Source organism: Condylura cristata, unplaced genomic scaffold (genome assembly GCF_000260355.1).
Source record: "Condylura cristata isolate star-nosed mole 26May11 unplaced genomic scaffold, ConCri1.0 scaffold00015, whole genome shotgun sequence".
In the NCBI taxonomy this organism is placed as follows: domain Eukaryota; kingdom Metazoa; phylum Chordata; class Mammalia; order Eulipotyphla; family Talpidae; genus Condylura; species Condylura cristata.
Genome location: NW_004567116.1, coordinates 39,612,681 through 39,624,308, shown reverse-complemented (window position 1 = coordinate 39,624,308; position 11,628 = coordinate 39,612,681). Strand labels below are relative to the sequence as shown.

General features: G+C 53.6%; 1 protein-coding gene across 1 annotated transcript in view; it reads left to right on the top strand.

Annotated features, from left to right (window-relative positions):
* The window catches only part of ARRB1 (arrestin, beta 1), a 27,933-nt gene extending 17,021 nt beyond the window's left edge, over positions 1–10,912 (top strand). The window contains exons 13-16 of the mRNA XM_012725407.1: positions 299–322; positions 2,835–2,905; positions 3,680–3,734; positions 5,080–10,912. Of these exons, the coding sequence (XP_012580861.1) occupies positions 299–322; positions 2,835–2,905; positions 3,680–3,734; positions 5,080–5,191 (262 nt within the window). The 3' untranslated portion in view covers positions 5,192–10,912. The remainder of the gene's footprint in view (positions 1–298; positions 323–2,834; positions 2,906–3,679; positions 3,735–5,079) is intronic.
* The last annotated feature ends 716 nt before the right edge of the window (positions 10,913–11,628 follow it).

Sequence of the window (11,628 nt, the reverse complement as noted above, 5' to 3'; positions counted from 1 at the left end):
CATCGCACCACCAGGGAGGGCCCAGGACCTTATTTATGTGTCACTTTTACAAAGAGAGTCCTGGACCCTGTGAGGCCTATTGAGGTGTTGGCTGAGCCAGGCCTGGCTCTCAGTTCTTTGCTGGCCAGGGTCATGCCTATATTTGTATCCCTGAGTGAGCAGTTGCAGCTGTGGGGGGGGGTGGGAGAATGTTCCATGGGACTTCTCTACCCGCAATGTACAGCAGAGGTGGTGAATGAACATGCTTTCTGTTTTCTTCCTCTCTGAACTCTCTCCTGACCACCCTCCCGCCACCCAGCCTGCTGGGAGATCTTGCATCCAGGTAAAGTCCCCCCCTTCTACTTGACCCACCCACCTTCCTGGAGGGCCCAGAGACCATTAGCCTGACCAACTGGGGCCACAGGGCACTGGGTTGGAAGGAATCTTCGTGGTTGTTTTTGATCGCTGGGTTCAGACTTGTGCTGGGACTAGAACTCTCTCCAGAAGGCCTAGCCAGATGCAGTTTCTCCTTTAAAAACCTTGCCCTAGTCTACCATCCCACCCAAGAGCCAGGGCCTTTGTAGACAGTAAGGCCTACATTGATCTGGAGAAGAGCCCCAATCTGTCTGAATTTCAAAAAGGTTTTGGAGAAATGCAGGCGGTGTGGTGTTCAGACTTCTACACTAGTGAGAATTAACTGTGAGCTGAGTGTTGCTAAGAAGTCCTGAGGTCCACTTGACAAGAGTCCCTTGTAGCCAAATTGAATCCATATATATTCCAAAGGTGCACATTCTCCAAAACATATCCTGTCCCCTGCCGCCTTCTGCCACCAGATGGGTCATCCAAAAAATTGTAGTCCATCCCAAGAGGTGACATTCATCCAGTTCACCCCATTTCAATATAACTCAGTAAAAATGTCCCGAGCCCAAACATAGGCAGCGTGTTATCCCGAGAGGACTCAGATGGCTGCTGCCCTTAATGGTCATGGCCTGGGGAATGTTCGGGCCCCTCTACATCATGTAGAGCTTTACTGAAGGCTGGTAAACTCAGTCTTCTATTGACGTCCATTTGAGAACTCCCACTTCCAAGGGAACATTGGAAAAGCAATGCCCTTTGGAAGAAAAAAGAAAAAATATAGCCAAATAGTTTCCACAGCTTTATGAAACCACCACATGTCTACCACAGGGAAGTACTGATTCTGGATGATATAGGCTTCACAGTGTAACAGTCATCTACATCATCTCCCAGAAGTGGAGGCAGGAGCCAATGCCCCCACTTTCCAGGGAGCTCAGTGAGATTGGGAGATGTAGGGTACTGCCAATGCCGGGGTGTGGGGGGGCTGGCTGAGACAGACCTAGTTGTACAGCCTGTGCCCCTGCCGGTCCTCCACCCCACTGGGCCCTGGTGGGAGGGTTGGTAAAGTGAGCCTGTTCCAGGGCACCCCAATGTGAACTGGGTGCCTGTCTGTGGGTCCTCACCCACACACTTAAGATTCAACTGTACTGAAGATACACAAAAAGGTCAATAATGGGCTTATTTACAAGAGGAAAGAAAAAGAAACAACTCAGGGAAAAAGAGAGAGAAGGAGAGAAAGAGAGAGAGAGAGATACAGGTTAGCTAATGCATCCTACCAGTTCCACTGACTTGGAGCTCCAATAACTCACTAAAAGCTGATCAAGAGCCAAGTGACCAGCCACCAGCCACGAGGCCAGGGGAGAGAGAGAGCCCCAGCTCAACATGGTTCCTGTGCATATATCCCAAAAGTCTCAGGATGGCTGCTTAGCTCCACCCTTGGGTCCTCGCAGTCCTCCGTTTGGTGTTGCTGGGAGTTGTAGTTTCAGTGACTGGAATTGGGGGTGGAGTCCACAAAACCTGTATTTGTAGAATTTGGTCAAGACATCCTTTCCCCCTAACAAGCCTGTGTCTGGAGGTGCCACAGTTAGCTGAGCTCCTAGAGTGACGCTACCCCAAGCTGAGAGGAGCAGGCTCCTCGGTGAGGTGAAGAGCAGAGCTCAGTGGCCATCACACAGCAGCTAAGGGTGTCAGAATCCTTGGTCTGTCCCATCGGGGCTTGAGGGGCCCATAGTAACTGTGTGGCTTTTTCTCCTGGTACCTCATTCCTTCAATCTGGTCAACGAGTATAGCAATGGGACTGATGTGGAAATCACAAATTTCTCTGAAATAGTCCTTGGCATAGTCAGCACCATAGAACCACCCTGAGTCAGTCAGGGGCCAGGGGAGGGATGGCCCAGTCAGAAGCCCTGACTGGTGGCACCTTCCTTGATCTTCCCTCTCATGCCCATCCTCTGCCCCTACCTAGATTCAAGGTTTTATGCACAATAGAGACAGCCTGGGTTGGGTCTCATCCCACTTGAGTTTGGTGATATGATGTTCTCAGGTCATTGTTCAGATGGCAGAGGGTTGGGGGGCCCAAGTACTTTCACCAGAGTTGCCTGGAGAGGGAGAGTGGGGAGATGGGATGGAGTAAAGTTGTGCTGTGTGTGTGTGGGGGGCACTTCAGCTAGGAAGATGGGCAGGGTCCTTGTCCCAGGACATCTCTGGAGCCACAGTGACCAAGGTGTACACTGCCCTGGGCCCTCCTTCCTCCTCTTCCCCTCTCATTGGGGTTCAGAGATCCCTTTCAGGAAAGGGGGGATTCCCTTTCCTTTTGGAGTCTGGAGAAGGGTCTCCTGTGCCCCTGCTAGAAAGACAAAGGCTCAGAGTGGTGGAACTGGGCACAAGGCCAGACTTCCCCTTCTGCCTGCAAAACCCTCCCGGGGCTTCAACCCCATAGGCCTGAGCCTCACAGCCTGAGTTTGGGCTTGAGGCTCATCTGGTGTGGGTCTCTGTTTCAGTGATGTGGCTGTGGAACTGCCCTTCACCCTAATGCACCCCAAGCCCAAAGAGGAACCCCCACATCGAGAAGGTGAGCAGAAGCTGTGGGGCTGTTTCCAAATAGTTGATCTCCTTTTCCATCAGATACCATGTTTCCTCCTCACCCCAACTCCCTCTGGGTTAGTCTTCAGCCCACGGGCATCCCTCCCCCCAACTCCTCAGGGTCATCTGCGAGGCTCACACTCCTATTTACATCTGACCCCCACGACCACCACAGCCAGGAGACATCTCTGCCACTCTTCTTCATGGAGGGGCGGGGGCATTTGGGAATGGAGGGAGACCTCTTGTCTCGCAAGGGAAGGGGGTGCATGAATAAGGTGGGTCCTAGACACAACCTCCTTATTATTTTTCCACCTGATACCAGATTGGTGATTGTTCATTAAGCCTAAGATTGTTTTGGTCAGAGGAGATATTATCATATGTACCACAAAGAAAGACAAATGTTCTCACTATTAGCCAGAAACATCATTAGTTGTAAAACATACCCCAAGTTCAGACATGTGAAAATGTGAAGCTAGTTTTCTGAGACTTAGTGAAAATAGAGTGTGCTACTTTCAGTCATGTCAGAGACGTGCTTGAAGGAGCAGGGCCCAGAGGGCTTTCTGTTCACCTGGGGTGGCCTGGGTCCCCTGGATGTCTCTGAACCCTTCTCCCTGCCTTTAAGATGGTTTGAAATATTTCTAAGAGAGGGAGCAAGCCCCCTTCCCACCCCTTCTTCCTTTGCCCTCTCCGTTTTGCTTGATTGCCTCCGGTGGGGCCCTGTGCCACCCACTAACCAGTGGGCCTCTGCTCACCCTGTGCTTAGTTCCAGAGAACAACGAGACTCCAGTAGATACCAATCTCATAGAACTCGACACAAAGTAAGCCAAACCCTGCCTGCAGATGTCTGGGTTGGGGGAGAGGGTGGTTGGGGGGACAGGGGTACTTGAATAGAGGTACCCTTGAGGAGCAGCTGGTATAACCCCATCTGCTGAGACCTGCCTCTGCTCACCTCTGCAGCAGCCCGCTTGCCTGCATGTGACTTGAAGGACCCTCCGTGCCTGTTCCTCTTCCTCCTGCCTTGGTGGGGTCTGTCTTCCTCCCTCATCCTTGCACATCTGTTCGTCCACCCACAGGTCCTGCTTGGCTCTCACAGGGCTGGTTCTGTGGTCCTGGGCTGGGGCTCACCTGCCCAGCCCAGGCCCAACCAGTGGAATTGATCTGTATGTGTGTGTGGGGGGGAAGGTTGTGGGGGATCTTTTTGACTCCTGCAGACCCGTGTGGAGTTCCCTGTGGTCAAAGGCCATCTGTCGTGGGACAGCGGCCAGAGTGGGAGGACCAGGCCTGCGTCAGGAACCACTTCCAAGGCCAAGCAGCTTTCCCTTTCAGTTCTAAATCCAGCCTTCCCTTGTGCCCTCAGGAGATCTCTAGAAATGAGGTCCCAAGTCCCCCCATAAGGAAACCCCACATGGCTGGCTGAATTCTGTGGGACAAAATTAGTGGGCCTAAGTGGGCGTGTTTTATGGTAGCAGGGGTGGCACTCACTGTTCCTAGATGGCAGTCCTGAGTCCTGAAACCTCACTCCCCATCCCCCAGGCTCCCCATCCCCTCCCCCCACGTCCCCCTTCCCTTCCCTGTCTCCACCAACTCCTCCAAAGTAAGCTCCCTCAGGGTAGAATGTTAACTGACACTTACTTCCCTGCAGACAGAGACAGAGGGCTTAGAGGTTTCCTCTTCAGTAACTAGGCCCACTCCTTGGTGTGCAGAAGCTTCCTGAGGGTCATTTTTGGGTTGGGTGGACAGGGCTTGTCTCCCGTGGACCCCTGTGGATTTCTTGGAGGGGTTTAGAAACTGCTGGGAAACTCCTAGTGGCTGACCGCCCTCCCACAGTGAGAACAAGCTTTTCCTCTCACCCCACCCCAACCTCAGAGCCACCCACGGTGCTCCCTTCATTTTATGTTCCTCAAGAACAGGGCCACTTCCCAGCCCTTAGGCATGAAAGTCAAACTCATGCCCCCCCCTCTGGTATTTTCACATCTGGTTGGAGTCCAGATGTGACCATCCTCACTGCCACATCCAGATGTACCAGCCTGGCAGGCTTCCAGCCCAAGGGTAGCCCCAAGAACCAGCCTCTGAGCCCCACCTGACTGACCGGCCTGCTGACTCCTGAAGAAGCGTGCGCCTCCTGGTCTGCCAACACCCTGTTTTCCTTGTTTCTCCCACCAGTGATGATGACATTGTGTTTGAGGACTTTGCCCGCCAGAGACTGAAAGGCGTGAAGGATGACAAAGAGGAGGAGGAGGATGGTACCGGCTCTCCACAGCTCAATGACAGATAGACTGGGGCCAGCCCTCCTCCTGGGCAGCTCCTGGTCCACTCTCACGCACTAGGATGCTTATTCGTCTCCTTCCTATTCTGGCTCCCCTCCCCTTTGTCCAGTTTCTACCAGGGGGCCCTCATGGTCTTCCAGGTCATGGTGATGAACCTCTGGCCTCAGGATTGGCTCCCACGTTACCATGCCGACAGGGCCGCCCATACCTCCTTCACCCCCTCACTGCAGTCACCCCTCTGTCCTACTCCCTCTCTCATGCTGACCCCCAGAAAGGCCACCTCAGTTCTGGGCAGCAGAGAGGGGAGGATGGGGATCGAGGGCTTGGAGAGGTGGGAAGGAAGTATCCAGCCACTTGAGAAGATGTGCACATTCCCTGGGGGTTGAGGGTTCTGGCAGCTAAAAGAGGACCACGTTGAAAGGCGCCCCCTTCTGGCTGGGAGGGGCAGCGCTGGACAGAGTCTACCTTTTTGCAGTTTGGAACCACCGAACAAACACCTCTCCCCTGTTACTCCCACTGCTGTCCCATTCTCTCTGTGTCTGATAGTGATACTGGTGAAGGTTCATAAGCCTCGTAGTGGAGAAAAGTAACAGTTTACCGGTAGTTTCCAGTTTAAGGCAAGCTGGGTGTGAACTAGCTCAAGGCTATTTCAGTTTCATCAGGTGGTAACATCCTAGCTACCCACTAACTCATGTGTTGTGTCCTATGTGTAAACGTGGAGAGAAGAAGAGAGGGAGAGAATATCAAGTCTGGATAGAATGAGCACCAGGACTTGCCTGGGCTGGCCCTGCAGGCTGAGAGACAGCACAGAAGACCCCACAAAGGGGGTCCTTGCCAGAAGACAGAGTCCATCAAGATGTCCTCACTCGAGCAGAAAGGGGCAGCTGAGTAGCAAGGAAACCCTGTATTTCCAGGTGGACTTGAAGAGCTGCATAAGTTTCCAGTGCCCATTGGCTGCTGTTGATGTGATTGGGACTCAGGGTGTTTCCAGGGCGACAGGACTGCAGATGAGACACAAAGTGTTGATGCTGATTCACTGTGTGACCCTGATCCTTTCTCTCCCAGGGCCTCAGTTCTTCACTTAGAAAGCCAGTTGCTTGACCAGATGATCACAAAACACCCTCCCAGTTCTGGGCTCCAAGAGTCTGTGAACAACATTAGAGCTTCTGGTCTAGTGGGTCAAGCCAAAGGTTTGATCTGTGTCTCCAGAGAAGGTTCGCCGGACATCAAAGGAGGCAGAGTCTTGGAGTGCTCCTAGTCCCCCACCCAGGCCTGGGGAGCATCTGTCTTGGGACCCTGGCGGGGTCACCAGATGTCAAGTTATGGCACAGCTACCATGAGCTGCTCAACCCTAGCATCTGGGTATTACAGAAAAAGAGCTTGGATTTACTGTCTTGGAGGGGAAGGAGGGCTGTGACAGGGCCGGTGTATTTCATAGCCCTCCCCCCTCCCCCCGTAGAAACAGACCTCCTGGGGTTTACCTTGTACCCATGCAAATATATGGGTTAGCAGGGCAGGGAAGCCACTCCTCTATTCCTGCTCCCCTGTATCTGTGCCTGGACAGGTAGGTAACAAAACGTTATTACACAGGTTATTTCAGTCAAACTCCTGGGGTAGACTGTGCTGCCATTTCCATGGTGAAGCACTGGGTTCCTGTGCCTGGGGGTACTGCTCCCCACTCTTCCCCTTCTGGATTTCATGAAGACTTACCCTAACACCACAATCCAAGGTCAACTCAGGGCACCCATGCTCTCCTGGCCAGCCCTGGGGTCCTCGCTGCGGGTGTCCTGGGCATCCGGTCAAGCACCTAGAGCTTGCTGGGGAGTTTACTCCTCATTGGACAGCTACAGAGTTGAGGAGGTGCTGGAACAATGCCTGGCAAGTGTGCTCTCTGGTGTCTTCCTCTGAAAACTTTGGGGCGGATACAAGACCTTTTAGGAATTGGGGTGATTGTCCCTCCCCCCCAAAACCTCTTCCCTTACCCCAACCCATGCACACTGGAAATGTGAGGCTGGTTTCCAGCGTGGCTGGTTTCCACCTCAACATCACACTCACCCTTTTGGGTTTATCCCAGTGTGGAACTGGAATTTCTTCAGCTTCAGGAAGCTTCACAGTCCCACCTGGCTTTTTACTGTTTGAACACAGGACCCCAGAAGGGCAGTAGTCAAGTTCATTGGAATTTGGGTTGACCATCCTTGACTGTCAACTTTTCTGCTGGGTGCCAAGCTCAGGAGACACAGAATTGGTCCATCCCAGCCCCTGTCTGGGGAAGTTGGTGGCCAGGAAAAAGTTATAGGGAGGAGTAGAATGGGGCTGTGCTTTCAGGCCTCCATCTGCTTCTCCACATTGTGCCTTGATGTGAATCCGAACAGCGCCCCCTTCTGGGAGGATCCAGCCCACATGACATCGCAGTGGGGTAAGGGGCACAGAGGCTGCAGTCTAGCCCCCCTTTGGGCCGAGTGCTCTTCTGCACAGCGTGGCTGCAACACACTGGGCCTCTCAGACCCAAGCGCTTCCTGAGGCTCTTCCTGAGAGGAAGGCCTGAGCATCTTCCCAAGCTCTGGTTGGCTCCAGACCCCATGCCACCTGCAGCCCCCAAACACGCAGAGCGCCTCTCCATGTGGAGTCAGGTGGGACTTGGAGTGAACCTGGCATGGGGGCGCACCACTGGCGCCAGGCCCCAGCCCATGTATTGAGTCCACACACACTGGGGGCCCGTGCTGACCATGCAGCTCCATCCTGGGGCTTTCCAGTGGGCTGTGCATGCAGCATGCAGATAGCAGTCTGGGCAGGAAGGAAGAACAGAAAACATCTGCCAGGCAGAGGACCGTCTAAATCCTCTCAGCTCTCCAGTCCAAGTGAGAAAAGTTCCCTTGAAGATCAGGCCTGGGCTTTGCTGGAGTTCACGGGCCACCTCAGCCTCAATCCCGGGCAGGTGTGTTGGTTCATCTGGGGTGGTGGTTGCTGCCGAGCTGATTCCAACCTGGCGCAGTGAGAGGCAGCCCACCGCTCCCCCTGAGCAAGTCACTCAACCTCAGGGCTGGGCCCTCAGGTACACCAGTCAGGACTTCCCTCATGCCTGGAGGCTCTGAGGCCAGGTGAGATGAAAGTCAGGGGCAGAGCTGGGTCTCAGTGGTCCTGCACGTGCAGGGAAGCTGCCCAAGTTCACGCAGGATGTTCGCTGGAGCTCAGCCCTTCTTCCACCAGTCTCGAGGTCTTGCCCTCCTCATCACATGCCAGCCAGAATGAGATGCAGCCAATTAGGCTTTGGAGGGCTGGCGGAGAGGGAAATGCAGACGTTCTTCAGGAATGCCATGCCCAGGGCATGTCCAGCACCCAGGACAGATGGGGAACAGGACGTGGGTGGTGTCATGGCTGTGGAGGTGGCATTCTGCACCCAACTAGGACTGGCCCCCACACTCCCATCTCTCGGACCCCTCAGGCCAAGCAGCTTTGGCTCTGATCCCTGGCTAGGGCGAGCCCTCAGACCAGGGGCTCTGAAGCCACCCCTCCTGCAGCAGAGAGCCTGAAGGAGAGGTGGTACAGCGATTGCTTGCCCCTTCCCTTCGGAGCCAAAGGGCCGCTCCAGGAGAAGAAGCTGTTGCCTTTGCCTCCTGGTAACATTTACAAGGGGTCGGGGCAGGGAGGCCTCAGCCCTCTTTCTTACCCTCGGAGCTGAGCCCCACTGGCACACCCCCAATGGCTTCAGCAATCCACAAAGGCAGCTTCTGTCCTGCCAGCAACTGGAGAGTGGACATTCTCCACCCATCCCAGAGGAAGGCACTAGGCCCCTCTCTTCTTGAACTTTTATAGGATTTCATGGACTTAGGCCTATAGCTGTTCTGATGTTTTTCTTTTTAAAGTCAACAAGGACCAAACCAGACTCCCCCTTCCACCCACTATACATAAGCCTGCATTGGGCCAGTGTTTTGCCATCCTGGCCCCAGGAGGTCCATAACTGCCCTCCCTCCAGGACTGAAATAGCCTACCTATGGGGCAGGTGCCCCACCTCTGCCCTCTCTGCATGATTACTGCACAGTGGCTTCACAGCAACTCAAAGAGAGGCCAGTTGAAGGGGAAGCATCCTCCCCTTATCACTCTCTCCCAAATCTTCACCCCGAAAGGGAAGTCAAAGCACAGGTTCCCAGGACCCCAGATCTGCAGATGTGCTAAAACTGGTTTTCAAACAAGGTGCTGTGGAACCCCAAGGGTTCCACAGAACTGTGTCAGGGGACAGTAAGGTGGGGAGATAGGGGTGAAGCAAAGGCTGTCTCCAGCCTTCCCCCCTATTCCCACTTCTACCAGAACGACTCTGCTTTTATCTGTCTCAACTATTGGGGTATTACCTCCAAACTTTCTCTTGAATAATGTCTTCAAACCACTATTCTGAGGTTTGATCTTAGACCAGCAAGCACAGGTTCTAATCTTGCTTTTCATGTTGGAATGGCTCCAGCATTGCAATACAAAGTACCTTTGTATTGGAACTTGGGTCAGAGACCCAAGCCCAAGCACTTGCTCATTCATGCGCGCGTGCACACACACACACATACTATCACTCAATGGTTTTGTAGCCCACACACCCTGAAACTCTGGCCTGGGTTTGATTTGGGCAGGAGTCTGGTGCTCAGTGAGGATGAGTCTTGACCCTGAGTGGCCCATGCAGTGTGGGGGAACGTGGAGCAAGGAGGCTCAGCCCCACCCAGGATGTACAGGCACTCCAGGATGACACCCCTCGTCCCTGCCCATGCCCAAGGGATAACAGAGGGGCAGTGTGATGTGCAATGAGGTTTTTTACATAAGTACAGCCAGACACACGTCCAGATTTCATGAAAGAAACAAGGAGGAGGACTTTATGGCTCCAATCCCATCCCCTCCAGACACCTAGGCAGCAAGTTGCTTGGGCGATTCTGATGGGATTCCATTCCCACCTTGTGGCAGCCAAGTATGCGGGCAACATGTGGGTGCCCAGAGAGAAAGGGTCCCCCAATGCAGTTCCCCACATTCTCTCCCTGCCAACTTGTCCCTCTGCTGGGGCTCCTCACAGGGTTGACTGAGGGGTAGGCACTTTGGAGAGACCTCGACCAGACCTTGGCACAGAACCTTGCCTAGCACCTCCCCTCCCAAACCATCAGGGCATTCTAGATGACCAGCTGAGGCTCAGGGCACAGCATGCCGTGTGGCATGGGAGAAAGTTCCAACTGGTATTCTACGTCCGGTCGAGTGTTCCCTGGGGGAACCCTACTGACCTCACTTTCCCCAGGTGTCTGATGAGACAAATGCCAGGCTGTGCCACCTCACAGGGGTTACGGCAGCTCACAGGAGAGGTAAATGACAGGGAGGGGCCTCATCAGGTGGGGGTGGGGCAGGGGCCACAGAGAGCCCCCCGGGGAATGAGTGTGTGGGAGCCCCCAGGTTCCTGGGGCACCTCACCCACTGTTCTGCCTCTCCCTCTGAGTGGGAGCAGTGTTCAGCCCAAGGATGGCCTCTGGTGCATCCTGGGATTGGGGAGAGGCAGGTGGCTGGGACAGGTCTCCAGGTCTGTGGCTCTTCTGTTAAGTGGTTACTTTGTGACACCCTCATTCTTGGGTCACCTAGAATCTGTTTATCTGTTTTTCCTGTGGCATTCCTTATTATGTCAGATAAGTTATTACAGTTTATTCAACTCTAACAGGACAAATGAACAAAAGAACCATAAATAAAAAGACAATAAAGGTCTTTTGTCACAGGTACTGACTGCGTTTTTGTTTCTGTGTCACAAGTTCATGGCAGAGCAGAGATCAGGAAGAGCTGAACTCAGTGGCCCTGGACTGGAGGCCAAGAGCTAGTTTGAGCCAGGTGATTTCCTTGTCCCTCCCCAGGAGGCTGTCAAGAACCTTTCTACTTCCTTCTCTGCTGCTTATCGGCCTAGGGCCCTGGGGAAGGGGCCCAAACATCTGATGACCCCCAGGTGGCTCCTGGGTGAGGCCAGCCCTTCTGTCTCTGGCACCACTGACCTCGTCAGCTGAAGTTCTGCCCAGCCCCGGCCCTGCCCACTCTTCAGAGCCTCCTGAAGTGATTCAGTTACCCACTACCAGTTCCAACAAAATACATGGGCATGGTGAAAAGAAGCCAAGTTCTAACAGACCATGTTCTGTGTTAACACAAAAGGAAGACAGGCGCCAATGTTAAGATGAGCTTTCTAGAAAACTGATTGTATATGAAAAACATTTTTTTTTTTTATCTTCCTGTAACACAACATGCAACCTGGGTCAGAGTGTGACCCTTCTGGTTGACCAGAACGTGGTGTGTTTCCTCCTGTGGACCCAGCCCGAGAAGGGAAGTGGGAGGACAATGACATTTGAATTCGAGTCTTCATTCAACTCTTGTTCAACTCCCCTCCCACATGGAATGGACCCACCCAAGTCCAGATAATAGAGCCTAAATCAGTATATCAGTAGCAGGAATT